Genomic DNA, 16,473 nt, shown 5'->3' with positions numbered 1-16,473 from the left:
GGAAGTGAAGACCTCCTTACAGATCCGCAGACGAAGAATGCACAATGGTTCACCAGATAGCGGTACCACCCATGTATCGCCAGGAAATATTAAGGATAGCCCACGAAATTCCTAGGGTGGGACATGTAGGGATCCGGAAGATCCAAGCACGTATAAGTCAACATTTATACTGGCGAGGTCTTCACAAGGAAATGGTGCAGTTTTGTAAAATGTGCTAGATTGTGGGAAAGCCACAATGTGCAATAAAACCGGAACCTCTCATTCCTATGCCAGTTTTTGGGGAACCATTTAGTCTGGTGGTGGTTGATTGTGTAGAACCTTTACCAAAACAAAATTGGGACACCAATGTATACTCACTATCGTGGATATGGCTACTTGGTTCCCAGAGGCCATTCCCTTGAGAACAATTTCTGCTAAGGTAGTGGTAGAAAAGTTAAACCAGTTCTTCACTTGATATGGATTACCGATTGAGATTCAGTTGGATCAAGGTTCCAATCCTTTTGTCTAAAATTTTCAGGCAGTAATGAGTAATCTGGGTATAATACAGTTAAAGTCCTCTGCATCCCATCCACAGACACAAGAGGCTTTTGAACAGTACCATCAGACCCTCAGAATGATGATCAGGGCATACTGTCATGAATATCCCCATGATTGGGACAAAGCACTGACATTTCTTCTGTTTTCCACCAGGGATTCACCGAATGAGTCTACTGGTTTTAGTCCTTTTGAATTAGTTTATAAACATGAGATAAGAGGTCCTCTGAAACTAATCAAAGAAAGGTTTTTAGAACAGAGGGACAAACCTTCCATGTTAGATTATGTATCTGTGTTCCAGGAGTGGCTTATAAGAGCCTGCAAAGTGGCTCAGTAACACCTTGAAGCTTCCCAAACAACCATGAAGAAATGGGCAGACAAGCATGCCAGGACCCAAACATTTCAACCAGGGGATGAGGTGTTAGTATCACTGCCTTTACAGGGTGAACCGCTGAAGGAACGGTTCAGTGGTTTATATAGAGTAGTCAAAAGGATTGGTAAAGTAAATTATTTGATTGACACCCCAGATTGCCGGAAAACAATTCGGCTGTGTCACATCAATATGTTGAAACAACATCACCGCCGGGAGGAGGATAAGCAAGCACATGTATGTCGGGTAGTAAGGACAGCGAAGGACAAAAGGGATAGTGAGGTTGAGGCAGAAGGAGGCCCAGACAATTCCCAAATTGAACCACGTACTATCCTGTTCGCTAACACTGAATTGTTAGGGAGATTGGACACGATGCTTTCATATTTTGATACAGTACACTGAGAAGACCTAACAAGGCTACTCACAGCATTTAAAGGAGTCTGTAAGGACAAACCAGGATGTACAATCTTAGCCGTATATGATGTGGATGTAGGAGAATCCTCTCCTATGAGAGAGCATCCTTGTCACTTGGGTCCAGAGAAACAGGTTCAGATGAAAACAAAAATCCAATATATGTTGGAAAACCACCTAATTGAACCTAGTCAAAGCAGCTGGAGTTCCCCAGTCATGTTATGCCTAACGCTGATGGTTCAACTAGATTTTGCATAGATTACAGAAAGTTTAATGCAGTAACAAAGGCAGACTTCTACCCAATTCCTCGTTTGGAAGACTGTATTGACAGTGACAGTGTCACATTTCTTACTAAAATAGATTTGTTAAAGGGATACTGTTAGATTCCTTTCACACTCCGAGCTAAAGAAAATCGGCCTTTGTCACACCAGACAGTCTTTTCCAATGCCAAGTGATGCCATTCGGGCTACAAAATGGCCCCAGCAACTTTCCAGAGACTAATGAACCAATTGGTAGCCAGTGTTGCTAACTGTGGTTTACATTGATGATATGCTGGTATACAGTGACACTTGGAACAACTAGAAGCTCTGTTTAGAAAATCACAGTTGGCTGATTTGGTAAATCTTGCCAAAAGTGAATTTGACAAAGCACGGGTAATCTACCTCGGGCATATAGTAGGGCAAGGACAAGTATCGTCAAGAACAGCAAAGGTACAATTATTGGTGGAGATCCCTGCTTCTAAGACTAAACGAGAAATCATGAGGTTTTTGGGCTGTGTGGTTTCTACCGCACGTTTGTACCAAATTTCATCACTATAGCTGATCCACTGACGGATGTGCTACAAAAGAAAGCCAAAGTAGTGTGGTCAGAGGCGTGCCAAGCGTCTTTTGAAAGGGTGAAAGCAATTTTGATTAATGAACCAGTGTTGGCTGCCCCAAATTTCGCTAAGCCGTTCAAGGTAGCAATTGATGCTGGTGAGCTGGGGGTTGATGCAGTCTTGTTGCAAAATTATGAATCGGGCATAGAAAGGCCAGTGGGATACTTTTCCAAAAAACTAAATCGACACCAAAACAGATACTGTACAGTGGAAAAAGAGACCCTGGGTTTACTAATAGCTTTTTGAAGGATATGTCTGCCACAGCTACAGGGAGACACTGATATATGCTGATCATAAACCCTTAGCCTTTGTGGAAAAATTCAAAAACCAGAATGCCAGTCTATTTCAATTGAGTTTACTATTGCAGCCCTCCTATCACTTAACGATTATCCACATTGCGGGGAAAAACAATATAATTGCTGATGCTTTGTCTAGAATTTAACTTTGCGCTCTGAGTTATCTGAGTACAAAGATGATATAGGGCATAACTATTAGTTACAGGTAAAGAGTGAATGAGAATGAGTGTAAATGTTTTAATTTTTTAACTTTTTTTTGTCCACACTTTATAATGAAACGCATTTTAAAAATGGCGTTTCATTCCTCCAAGGGTGGAGGTGTCATGAAGGGTCTTCCATTATGAATATTTTTTGAGGACTCGTGTTTAAAAGGTTGTGAAAATTAGTTCATTTGAAAGACTGAGAAGATGCCTGAATTTTGTTTTTTTTTAAAAAGGTTACTGGAAGGACACTTTGGATTTTTTTAAAAACACACTTACTGGAAAAGACAATGAACTAAATAAACACACGGAGCCTTGCCGGCTATTGGAGTTGTTCACAGAGAAGTCACTTGTCTAAGTTTACGGTTGTAAGGGGTTTTGGCTTTCTGATTTGGGCGTGGACTGATTGAATGTTCAGTTGGGGTATAGTCTGCTAAGAGAGAAGCCACCCAACTCCTCCTTTTCCATCTGTTTTGAAAAATCTCTTGAGAATCCAGTGTGATAGCTGAAATGACTGATGCAGTAATTCTCCCAAAAAACCTGCAAGACTACTCCTCAACGCCTGAGCAGAACTGCTCCAGAAAGAACCCAGTGACAGCCGTCCACGTCACCTGGAAGCCAGACCGAAAGTCATCTGGAACATTCCATATCATCCTTTTACTTCAAGAATTGACAATACTTGGTCAAAGTAGTTTTTTTTAAAGTTGATCTCTACAGAGCCAGATTTTTTCTTTAACCGGTGTGTGAGCGAGTCTGTTAGATATTTTAGAAAGGTAAATATTTATGCTTTCATTATTTCAAACTGTGTTAATAAGCTTTGCATTTTTATTGAATAAGTCTTGTTTTATATTAAATCAATAATTTTGTTTATTAAAGAAAGCTAGTTGGCGGACTTTTATTCTGAAACTATAGATAATGTATATAATTGGCTGTATCCATAACTGGGTGAAATATTTAAATATATGTTATGACCAGTGAAGTAGTGGAACGAGAGAAAGACAGTGCATCCCTCCAACCTCGGTCGTAACAGTGCTAGATCATCAACTGCATCTAGCTGCAATAATTCCTTTCCCTGCCCCCCTGCTTCAGACCCTTTTGTAGTCATTGTTTTCAAATATTTATCCAATTCCTTTTGCAGTGATATAATCTGTCTCAGTCGCCACTCGTAAAACTTTCAATGGTGTAATAAATCTCTGTGTGAGAACAGGTTTCTTCGAAATTCCTCCTTTTTATTCTTGTGATGATTCTCATTCAACAACCAGTGGAAATAATCTCACTATTTACCCCTTCGAAGCCTATCATCATTTTGAAACTTTAGTTAGGTTCCTCCTTAACCTTCTCTGTTCCAGTGAAAACAATCTGCTTTCCAAGCTTATCTTTTTATAACTGGAGCCTCTCATTTTTGGTATCTTTCAATGAATCTTTATGCTTTACATGATTCTAGTCTCCTTCCTATAATGGGATGCCTAGAACTTCAAATGATATTCCAAGTGTGGTCTGACCAATGTCTTGTACAAATTCAAGATCACTTCCTTGCTTTTAATTTGTATCCTCACATATATAAAACTCAGTTCTCAATTTCCTTTTTATGGCATTTAATCTGCACTCCCACATTTAAAGATCTATTTATTGAGAGTCAGCATTTGTTGCCACTTCTTCGACTTCTCATGACTCTCTTTTCCACATTCAGGAAATAATCTTGTGCAAAAGATCTTCACAATATATCATTCAAGAAATGTTTAATTTGTTTTTACTCTTTTTTTTTTTCCCCCATCTACCTTCAAGCCCCCAATTAACCATATGCGCATTATGTTTATCCTAAGTATGTAGCTACTCCTGCAGCTCCTTTTTGAGAAACATTTGCTTTTATGCATATATGGAGTTATTGATGAAAATCTACATTTTGCATTATTACATTAACTTGTTTTTTTCACTTATATGTAGGGCCAGTCAGCATGGATATTGTTCATTATTGTGAGAGATTTATCGAACTAATGATAGATTTGGAGGTAAGTAGTTTCTGTATTGACACAGAGGATGTGTATATTAATTCTAAAATGGCTTTGGTTAACAAATCAAAATAGTCTTTTGTGTTTTCTTGGACTGACATAGAGTTGAGTATTTGCTTATATATTTTTGAATATGTACATTTCAGTTTAGATTACAAGATAGGAACTTTTTCTTGATGGTTAGTTGAAATGAACCAAGATCTATTTAATTTGTATCATACACATTTTCTTAAAGGCACTGCTTCCAACTCGACGTTGGTTCAGCACTGTACTGGATGATTCTCATCTAGTCACTCACTGCTATCTATCTAATTTGGTCCAGAGGGAGAAGGAGGGGCGGCTTTTCTGTCAGGTGAGACATGGCAACAGCCAAATACTGCCACTTTTACTTACAGAAGGAAATGAATATCTGCTGATAGTTTCCTATAAGCCTTTTGAAATCCGAGCAGCGTGGGGATGCAGTGTATTCATGCTCCAGTCTGCTGTACTGTAAAGAGACAGGTTGTGGGATTGCGTTGTGATGGTGTTATGAATGCTGTGCTTTGTAACATGATTATGTTTTAAAAATTGTGATTTTTTTAAAGTTTAAGATGGAGGCCAGAAGGTCAGGTGAGCTCACATTCACTCTGCTAAAGGACAAGACAGAAATCTTGGTTACCAGGACAACAGGGAACATAGATCAATGACTTTTTTTTTGTTGAAAAAACAGAATGCAGTGGTAACACCTGAAGAACGGGTTTCACCCTACCTAACTTTTGGGTGATAAACAAGGAGTCAGTGATTCTGCAGATGCAAATGTAACAAGTAACTGTTAATACCTGGGAACAATGGAAGGCCCAGGTGGCTCTGTGAAACAGACTTCTGGACTCTGCATATTGGAACAGGTCAATAAGCTATTGGCTTTTGAGTCAGATTAAATTTAACAGATTTGCTGAAGGCAGGCAGGCTGTAAGAAGGGAACCCAGCAGTTGCAGCTTCAGAGCAGTCTGTAAGGAAGATAACCAGCGGTGACAGCCTCGAGATGCAAAATGGGAACACTTGCTCTCAGAAGCCTGAGACAGCAAAAGGTACCTGTTTTGAAAGTTGAAGTTTGCTGGGAAGTAATAGCCCAACAGAATCACCAGGAATCACCTTATTCACGGCATCCAGATTGAAAGTCTTGGAGAAGGGAGCAAAGAGGACATTGATTTTGAGAAGGTCTGGGAGATCCAACCCGTTGCAACTGGGAGGGGTTTGGAACTTTTAACCTAAAAGATTTTGCCATCAGAAAAGACTAACGTATAAGTGTGATGTGAGATTTTCAAGTATTTTTAGTAAGTAAACACATTTCTTTGTAATTTGGAATATCTGCTATTTACAGAGTACTATATAGTTAATGGGGATTTCTTTTACAACTAAAACAGAAAATGCTCGAAATACTCCGTCAGGCAGCATCTGTGGAGAGAGAGAAAAGGAGTTAACATTTCAGATTATGACCTTGGAGATTTCTTATAGTTTAGTTATAATAAAAGTCTTAAAATGTGAAATCTTGTTGCGTAATTCTTTAAATTGGTCTGTGGGTTCATATTCGTATTTTCAATGTTAAAGGTCTCACTGAGGTCGTAACAGATGGCCATAGATTGTGAGTTCCCACTGAGCTGCACTGTTGAGAGGAAATGTTAAGTTAAGGCTCTTTTTCCCCACTCCTTCATAGAGATTAGCATTAGCAGAGCCATTGCTGGCTGTTCTGTGGCTGAAGTATGATGTGTGGAATGGTGATATCTTGCCAAAGAATCGATCCTTCAGTCCTTCAGCTCAATGGCTTACACATGTTTTTCTGTTAAATGTTTTGCCACCCTTCAACTGCTGATTCACCTGTATCCTCCGGGATTTCACCTCTTCTAATACTTTGCCTAAGTGGCCATTATTCATGGGTGAGCTTAGGTCAGGATTGTCCAACCTGTGGTCCGTGGATCGCGTGCATCCCTTGAAGTGCAGGCAACTGAACCCTATTTGCACTTTTATTACACATTGGTTGGTTTGACCAGTTCACATTTTGAGAGCCTAGAGATTTAGAAGGAGTTGTTCCTAGTGCTGTTGCCTCGTTGGATGTTCAATCCAGAATCAGAACATCAAGAGCAGCATCTTGAGATGAATACAAATTTTACATGAATTTAAACTTTACATCCACCTTCCCCCTCCCCACCGACCTCCTCGGGTCCATGGTGCACAACTGTGTGGCCCACAGAGACAACAGTTTGGGCAGCTCTGGCTTAAGTTGCAGTAAGTGTTTTCAGGCTCTTTGGCCACATAGGGCATCATTACTGAGCCGGATCCTGCGCCCAATTAATATCCACCGGTCCAGTTTTGTTTAGGTGGTCGGCAGCTCCATTTTCAGCAAAGGTGCAACGGTACTCTTGTGTTGTATACCTTTCCACTATGTCCAGTCTAGAATGAATTAAATTTCTAATTAATTCGAGAATCTTGTTACATTAAATTGAAGGCAAAACCCAATAATTAAGAACATAAAGTGAGTGCCTTAACTATCATTGGCCTGGGTAACTGGATCTTACACAAGTATTTCAAAATAGTGACCCATTGCACAAAGTCACACTGGGAATTTGCTTCAAAATATTATTAAACTGGAAAACTGCCTGTCGTTTACTTCAGTGGTAATTCATTAACTGCACAATTCAAATGTTAGGACTAGGCAAGAAAGTGGTAAACAAAGTTTTTGTGGCCAATCTTAATTTCTAATGGCTGGGATTTTGTGTGGTCCCCTGAGATGGGGGTGGGGGGGTGTTTGGGGAAGAGTGCCCGTCGCCTCCCTGTTGCCAAATGATCTTCCCAGGGGTGGGATAGGCCAACTACAGCCTTCCTGCCCAGAAGTCAACTGAAGCCCTTAAGTGGCCTATTAACAGACAATTAAGGGCCTCTTCCAAGCGCCACTAGAATCTTAACGACTGCGGAGGGTGGCTCCGCTGTGCGGAGTCCTTGTAAATAGGGGCACCCTCCCTGTGGGCTTGATGGGTGCAGTGGTCCCTGCTTCGTGGGCAATTCATGGCCCATGAAGGACTCTCACTGAGAACCACTTTACCTCCCAGGACCCCTGGACTGCATGACCCCCCCCACGAGACCTTCTGCACTGGCCCCAGCGACCCCGCCTCATCTACCTCTGTTCTGGGATTCCAGTGCTGGGCCTGGGTCTGAGGCCTTTGCAGTGCCAGCAGTGGCCACTGTTCCCGGTGGCATTGCTGATCCTGTTGAGTTGCTGGCCCTCTGATTGGCCGGCAGATCTTGGAGGCAGGATCCCAGTCCTTAAAAGGCCGTGGAGCCTGTCCACTGAAACTTTGATTTAAAAAGACCAAGGATTGCTCCTGGGCTGGTGGGGTTGCATGAAAAGGCGGAGGCAGGGCTCTCCGCCTTTTCAGCCCGGCGCCGGGAGCCCTGCCTCCAGCATAAAATCCAACCCAATCTGCTTTTGTGCAGATCACTTTGGGTTTGACACATGCCTGCCTTGTTTTTGGTCTCTACTCTGTGATCATGCATTAGATCCAATTGAATTGACTTGGCTGCTCAACCAGTTTCACTTCACATCTTATCTCATTGAATTTGAACCTTGCGGGAATATTGTAAGGCTTTTGACTTATCCATCTGCTTATTTGTAGCTGTTAGAAATGTTGAAGTTCTACACTGGTTTTGAAATTAATGATCAGACTGGAAATGCTCTGACCGAGAATGAGATGACTACAATCCATTATGATCGCATCACCTCTCTCCAGGTAAGTTTTCTTTTGTTGGGTCTTCATTGCAAGATCGTGTTTACTTACATTTTTTCACTCACAAGATGGTAAGATATTAATCAGTACTTATGCTGTTCTGTAGTGAATAAGATATTTAAGCATTCATCAATATACAACTTTTATAAATTCATAATATTTATCACAGATTCTAACTAGTCTTTGGAAGTAGAAACATACATATAGATTTTTGAGAAGTTTTAAGTTACTGCAATAAAACTCTTGTCCAAAAGCCAGATATTAATTACCAGGCATTTTTTTCAGTGCATTAAATGTTGATATTTTGCTGTCCTTAGCTATATTTTGTAGCTTGAAAGAAAAAAAATCTTGCACATAATTAAACTTTAATATTAAGTTGGTCTAATTGAGCTGATTGTCTTAAGGGAAAACAAAGATTTCCATTCCAATCTGTGAAACACAATACCCTTTCCAATTTGCAAATTTTCCACTGGAAAATATACAGCAATTTAAGTGCAGTTCTACATTTTTACCAAGAATAACTAACTTGTGCCAAGATCCTGTAGCAAAGCTTTGAATTTTGAACATGCATTGTTTAAAATCCTTCTGGCATTGTTGAGTTAGAAAATTAAATAACTAGTGCGTTTCCACCTAGTTTTGAATTATTCTGCAAGAAGAAATCTGGTTTTGTCATTAAATGAATCTTAAATAACATTCTTTTGAGTTGAACAGGATTTCTCCTGCAAATTTCTTTCCCTTTTTCTTCCCCTTCCTCACACACAGAATCATAAGTTAAATGGCCTCCTTCTGTGTTGTATAATTCTATCATGCCTGTGCTGGCTCTTTGAAAGAGCCATCCAAGAAGTGCAGCACCCCTCCTTTTTTCCGAATGGCCCTACAAATGTTTCCTCTTCAAGTATATATTCAGCTCCATTTAGAAAGTTGGTATTGAATCTGCTTCCACCATCCTTTCAGGCAGTGAATTCCAGATCATAACATCACCTCATCTCCTCTCTGTTTATTTTATAGCGAAATATTAATGTGGTGATTAAAGTATGAAAGGTCATTCAGAAATGACATGATCATTACCTGTCTGGAGAGGGTGCTCTATATTACCATTCTTGGCACTGACTGGGAAGGAATGAGGGATTGTCAAAGTAAACTATCTCTCCTCATCTTGTCTGCAGCCTTTGAAATGGTTGATCACAGCATCCTCCTCCAATGCCTTTCCACTGTCATCCAGCTGGATGGGACTGCACTCGCCTGGTTCCTTTCTCATCCAACAGCCATTCGTAGCCAGAGAATCACCAGTAATGGCTTCTCTTCCCAGTCCTGCACTGTTATCTCTGGTGCCTACAAGGAACTAACCTTGGCTCTCTCCTACTTCTCATCTACATGCTGCCCCTTAGCAACAATGTCAGTTTCTAAATGTATGCTGATGACATAAGGCTGTACCTCGCCAACACCTCTCTCAACCCCTCCACTGTCTCTAATTTGGCAGACTACTTGTCTGACATCCAGTATTGGATGAGCAGAAATTTCCTCCAACTAAATATCGGGAAGACTGAAGCCATTATCGGTCCCTGCCGCAAAATCTGCTCCCTGGCCTATGGCTCCATCCATCTCCCTGGCAACTGTGAGGCTGAACCTGACCCAAGATGAGCTTCCAACCATATATCCATGCCATCATTCAGACTACCTATTTCCAACACTGTAATATCGTCCAACTCCACCCCTGCTTCAGCTCATCCGCTGTTGAAACTCTCATCCATGTCTGTAGACTTGACTATTCTAATGGACTCCTGGGTGGTGTCCCACGTTCTACCCTCCAGAACCTGAGGTTATCCAAATCTCTGCTGCCTGTGTCCTAACTCACCAGCTCCCTTTCACCCCTGTGCTTGCTGACCTGCATTGGCTCCCAGTTAAGCAAAGTCTCAATTTTAAAATTCTCATCTTTGTTTTCAAATCCCTCCATGGCCTCACCCCTACCTATCTCTATAATCAACTCCAGTCCCACAAACCCTTGACATATATGCACAGCTCCAATTCTGGCCTCTTGACATACTTGATTTTAATTGCTCCTCCATTGTTGGCCATGCCTTCAGCTGCTTAAGCCCCAAGTTCTGGAATTCTCTCCCTAAACCTCTGCAGCTTTCTACCCCTCTCTCTTCCTTTAAGACACACTCCTTAAAACCTACCTCTTCGCTGCTCTACTATCTCTTTATGTTTGGTAATGTTCCTATGAAGTGCCATGGGACGTTTTACTATGTTCTTGGTAAGCAGAATCATAAAAGTCAAGATTTAAGCATACTTCCACTTTTCCAAATATTTCTGCAACAGCATTTACTTAGCTAGAATTTTTTGTATTATTGAGCATGTTTAAATTCAGGGCCTTTATTTAGAATCTCCTGTGGTGGAATCAGAGCTCCAATATGCTTTAAATAGGCAAAATTCTGTGGTATTTATTTTTGACCTGAATTTAGATGTCATAATTAACTTCAGTTAGCTATGGTTGGGGCATTATACTTTTCTTGGTGTCAGAAAGCCAACAATATACCAAACTACCCAGGGATTTTCATACTTTTAGCTTAAGTTAGCTATATTAGCAATTTCCTCATCTTTGAAATGTCAATGTATTCTTTTTTTTTAATTATTCATTCCTGGGATGTGGGTGTCGCTGGCTGGGTCAGCATTTATTGCCCATCCCTAATTGCCCTTGAGAAGGTGGTGGTGAGCTGCCTTCTTGAACCGCTGCAGTCCATTTGGGGTAGGTATACCCACAGTGCTGTTAGGAAGGGAGTTCCAGGATTTTGACCCAGCGACAGTGAAGGAACGGCGATACAGTTCCAAGTCAGGATGGTGTGTGATTTGGAGTGGAACTTGCAGGTGATGGTGTTCCCATGTATTTGCTGCCCTTGTCCTTCTAGTTGGTAGAGGTCGCGGGTTTGGACTGCACTGGAGGACATTTCAAAAGAAGACTGTCTCAAGTTTAACGTGTAACAATCTTAACCCTCTGACTTGAAGAATTTTGTTCTCATTGCTACTTGATCATTGGTATGTTAGGTATTCAGTAGATAATCTGATTGCATAAATTTGACTAGACTGTACCTGATTTTCATTGCAGAGAGCAGCATTTGCACACTTTCCAGAACTACATGATTTTGCTTTGTCTAATGTCGCAGCTGTTGATACTCGAGAATCTCTAGTAACGCACTTTGGATCACTTAGGCAAGTGTTTTTTTTTCCTCCATATGGTTAGTACTGTTTCTGCACGGGTTGAGTTCACATATTACTTACAATACAGAAACAGGCCCAGCCAGTCTATGCTGGTATTTATGCTACACACCAGCTTCCTCCCATCTTACTTTATCTCAAAGTATAAAATATATTATTCTATTCTTTCTTCCACATTTAGCTTCCACTTTAATGCATCTCTGTGTTACGACAGGATGAAGAAGGGGTCCCAGGCTCCCCTCTTGCCCTTTCCTGATTTGGCCGTAACAGGGTTTATCTTTTAAAACACAGTGATTTTAGCTTACCACCTCAGTGAGCCTTTGCTCGCTGCACTCTAATTGTAGTTGCCAATGAAACAATCAGATAGGTTTTCATAAGTTTAACCAAGAACGATGTAAGTTTATTAGCTTTATCACTCTAACTCGGTTAAGATTACTAAAATATGCGACACAGCCATGCTAGCATGCATATGAGATATACACACAAATAGATACAGAGGGGGAGAAAGAATTGGGGCAGGGGGTGGTTGAAGTAGAGTTTGTAATGAATGGAATTCAGTTACTGGATGACAATGTCCTCAATTGAAGTTAAGACCTTGGAGTTCTCACTGGGGCCCGGTGCACAATTTCAAGCTTGCTTCTCTGGTACCAGAAGGCCGAAAATATGCTAGGTCTGTAGTCTTGAAGTGTAAAATCTGCCACCATGGCTTTCCTGTGACTTTGCTGGAGAGAGAGAGGGAGACCTTCCTTTTCCTTTCTGTTCAAATTGCAGTCAGTCCTTACTGTGTGGCACAATTCAAAAAGACCCCAGTCTGGCTGGCAGGTAGGTCATGTGACCATCTGTGTCAAACAGCAGCTTCTGGGAGGGTTATTGATTTGATAGCTTTTCAGACACACTTGGTGGGAGTTAGAGTTCTGGCTCTTATACAGACAAAGAAGGTTGATTATCACTATTGCCCAGACCCATCTTGTTAATTGAATCAGTGAACACTCCTATTGTCTCTCTGTTCAAGTGTCTCTCAAAATGCAAATGTGCAACCATGTTTTCAACTGTTCAGCTCCATTTTTTTAAGACAAGTTATGTGCAATGTCCAGTCAAAAAGAAGGTTCAAGTAGTGTCCCTAATGACAAAATTAATATGTTTCCATTTGGCAGGTGTGATTTCCATCACACATACGATTTGTCTCAACTACTCCATGTAGTAACTAAGTTCCACATTCTAACCACTGCTCAGTTCATCTTGTCCCAAAAGAATTTATTGAGACTCAACTTTTCAACTTCCTTCTATTTTCCATAACTTTTTCCTTCTAAATACTTAGGAGGATAACTTATGTGAAGACCCACAAGCAGAAATAAAACGCTAAATTAGTCTTGTTTTCCATTTGCAGCCCCAACACGCTCCACAAAGTGGCATCATACCTTTGTCTTCTGTCAACCCTGCCTGAAGTAGAGAATACTTGTTATGAAAAGGAATTTCTCTTGGAGATGTTGGTAGGTATTGAAGTGAAGAAGTTATTAGTTCACATAATATTGAAGCATTTTTTAAAGCAGAAAGTTGTTACTAATTTAAAGTTGTATTTTCTTTACTCTTACAGGTGTCCCGACATGAACGCCGAACATCCCAAATTCAACAATTAAATGAGATGCCACTTTACCCCACAGAAAAAATTATCTGGGATGAAAACATTGTACCAACAGAATATTACTCTGGAGAAGGTGTGATATATATTTAGACTTGTGAGCAATTTTTTTAAGACATTGCTGGGGCATGTTTGGTTTAAAAATCTATGCTTTGTCAGACAGATTTTGTACTTGTATATTTTTTTGTTGCATCAGGCTGCCTTGCTTTACCTAAACTGAATTTACAGTTCTTGACACTTCATGACTACCTATTGAGGAATTTTAATCTCTTTCGTCTGGAGTCCACATATGAAATTAGACAGGATGTGGAGGATGCAGTCAGCAGACTTAAGCCATGGTAGGTAGTAATGTGCATGATTGCACTATTCTGTTTATAAATATATTTTTTTTCTTTCTATATCTGTATTTTCTAATATTTTAAGTCTTTAGGTTGCATTTCTTTTTAATCTAAATGTGCATATATGGGCTGAATTTTATTAGTGCACCGTGCTGTGAAGTCTGCGGCCTTCTGACGTGGAAGTTCCGCTGAACAGCCCCCTGCGATATTACGCGCGGGGGCTCATTTAAATGGAGGGGGCGGAGTGGCCGCTGTCAGTAATGATGTAGAGGGGACGGCCACTGCATCCCCAGCAACAGCGTCTGGCGCCACCTCGTAGGCGCCGCCGCCATTCTTAAAGGGCTTCAAGCCCTTCACTTACATTTCAATGTTTAAAGTGACAGATTCTGTAATAGATTGCACTAAAATGTTATGCACACTTCAAATCCTCTCTGCCACCCTCTCAATGAATAATCAGTGTATTATTTGACCTATGCCCCCCCAAAAAATTTAAGTTTCCATCATAACCTTGCCCCCCGAACTTTCTTTTCTTTAACCTTCAACCCCTTCCCACCATCTTCCCACCCAATCGTGTTCGTTTTTGCCATTTCTCCCCCCGCCACCACCCTGAAAATTTTATTCCTCTGCCCTCTCCACCAGGTTCTCGCCTCAGAACTCCGTTTGGAGTTCCGAAGGCACATGAGTTGCGTTGGCGGCCGTAAAATTGGCATGGGACGGCCGCCATCTGCAGGTAAGTTAATTTTAAATTTCATTATTGTTCATTTGAATATTTAGATGAAGGCTCCGCCACCAGGCGGCGGGGGGGCTGCACCGAGGTCCCCCCGCCACCAGTAATATACGGCAGGCTCGCTCGACGCCGGGGGACGAGGCGGGCCTCCCCCGCAGATTTTTACAGGCACCCCCTCCCCAGCCGCGACCCACAGCGTCGAGGGGCTGGTAAAATTCAGCCCTATATATATATGTGCAGCATAACTTGTTTATTTAATAGCTTACAAACAGCCGACCATAATAAAGAAGTGATACTCCCCTCATTAACTGATGACACAGTGCACTGCCCAGCTCACTGGTCAGCAAAGGGGGAATTAGGCTTCCCAGTTCAGGCTACAGAGGGTGGGGGAGTTGCACTGTCCAGTCCACTCCAGTCCAGAGTGGAAACTGCAAGAGATTTACTTTAAAACATTCTTAAGGAGTTGAGGCTTCTTTTCTCTATATTTACCAAACCTTTTTTGAAATTAATATTTTACCTTTATAAACATTATTGTGGCTGAAGTGCAATGAAAGCAATTTTTTATCTTCTACAACTATTCCAGTGTTTAAAGTATATCTAAATCAACTACCTCTACTATTACGTACTGTTTGTTTCGAAAAAAACTTTTTTGATGCCAGTAATTTTCTTCTCATTGGATTACAATTTTGAAAAAATGTGTTCAAATCTTTCACTCCTGTCATCTTTTAAAGTGTATTTTTACATCGGTATTCTAAGATAAAGCTGGGATCACAACAGTTTCTGAAGCCATTTTTGTTGCCCATTGTTATTGAAAACAATTTAATATTTTAACTGTATAATGTTTTTATGAGACTATTTTATTGTGATTCATGTCAGATCATTGACTTACTCCATTTTGATTGGATCATTAATTTGTTTAATAACTTCATAGGCAGGGGGAGTATGGAGGAGTTGTATTTGGTGGCTGGGCTCGAATGGCACAGCCCATTGTCACTTTCTCCATTGTTGAAGTAGCAAAACCCAACATTGGTGAGAACTGGCCGGCAAGAGTCCGTGCAGATGTAACCATCAACTTAAACGTTCGATATCAAATCAGAGAGGAATGGGAAGGTAACTCCAGGCACTTGAATTATTTTGCAACGGGTATAAAGAGTATTGTTCTCTTTTTTTTTTTGCAGTTTTTTTTGAGGATATTGTAAATTCTCTCTTCCAATCACCAAATGGAAAGAAATCATGAATCTGAAGACAATCCAGATACTGAAAAATTGATTTGAATCGTCCACATAAATTTAAAAGAAAAAGAGAGCCTAAAATTACATTGTGCGAAATGCTTCAAAGATTCCATGTACTTATTTAACTAGATACACTTTGCTTGAATGTGTGTAGATATCGCTGACCTGATTTTGGGCAGAATTGTTCAACTAAAATGTTTTACATTGAACAGAGCAAATCTAACTGTTCCAAATAGCCACAGTGTTTGTGATGAGTGTTTGGTGAAATCAAAAAACAGGGTTGTATGTATTTTTTGTTTTCTGGGTTTATATGTTGCATTTTCAATTCTGTAGCACTTCGCAAACACGATGTATGCTTCCTTATAACTGTTCGACCAGTGTTGGCTTATGGCACAAAGTTTGATCGGAAGCAACCATTTGCAGAGCAGTATGGGCTTTTGTTTGTGCGAGGATGTGAAATTCAAGGCATGCTGGATGAGAAGGGACGGGTCATTGAAGAAGGTATAGTAAAAGGCTCATTTTTTTAAAAAAAGAATAAGCATGTATGTATATTCAGCACGAATAATACGCTTTACATTGTTTCATTTTGGTTCAGTTGCGAGCATTCTCGCCTGAGTCGAGAGGATTCCGGGTTCAAACCCTACTCCAGAACTCAAGCACTGAATCTTGCTTGATATTTCATTGCATTTCTGAGGAGTGCTGCATAATTGGAGATGTCTTTCAGATGAGATGTTAAACCAACACAGTCTGTCTGTTCAGCGAGACCTAAAAAAAACCCATGGCACTCTTCAAAGAGGAGCAAGGAGTTTCTCCCAGTGTACTAGCCAGCAATCATCTGTCTAATATGACTAAGAGAGATTACCTAATCA

General features: G+C 40.7%; 1 protein-coding gene across 3 annotated transcripts in view; it reads left to right on the top strand.

The window, feature by feature from the left end:
* aqr (aquarius intron-binding spliceosomal factor) overlaps window positions 1-16,473 on the top strand; it is an 86,312-nt gene that overhangs the window by 28,755 nt on the left and 41,084 nt on the right. For all 3 annotated transcript variants that reach the window (XM_068039379.1, XM_068039381.1, XM_068039382.1), the window contains exons 11-19: window positions 4,633-4,697; window positions 4,933-5,049; window positions 8,345-8,458; window positions 11,559-11,662; window positions 13,056-13,158; window positions 13,263-13,383; window positions 13,504-13,645; window positions 15,304-15,482; window positions 15,938-16,105. In XM_068039379.1, coding sequence (XP_067895480.1) covers window positions 4,633-4,697; window positions 4,933-5,049; window positions 8,345-8,458; window positions 11,559-11,662; window positions 13,056-13,158; window positions 13,263-13,383; window positions 13,504-13,645; window positions 15,304-15,482; window positions 15,938-16,105 — 1,113 coding nt within the window. The remainder of the gene's footprint in view (window positions 1-4,632; window positions 4,698-4,932; window positions 5,050-8,344; window positions 8,459-11,558; window positions 11,663-13,055; window positions 13,159-13,262; window positions 13,384-13,503; window positions 13,646-15,303; window positions 15,483-15,937; window positions 16,106-16,473) is intronic.

Source organism: Heterodontus francisci, chromosome 9, assembly GCF_036365525.1.
Source record: "Heterodontus francisci isolate sHetFra1 chromosome 9, sHetFra1.hap1, whole genome shotgun sequence".
Taxonomy (NCBI): Eukaryota; Metazoa; Chordata; class Chondrichthyes; order Heterodontiformes; family Heterodontidae; genus Heterodontus; species Heterodontus francisci.
The sequence above is the reverse complement of the archived record's forward strand: the minus strand, read 5'-3'. Positions and strand labels throughout refer to the sequence as shown.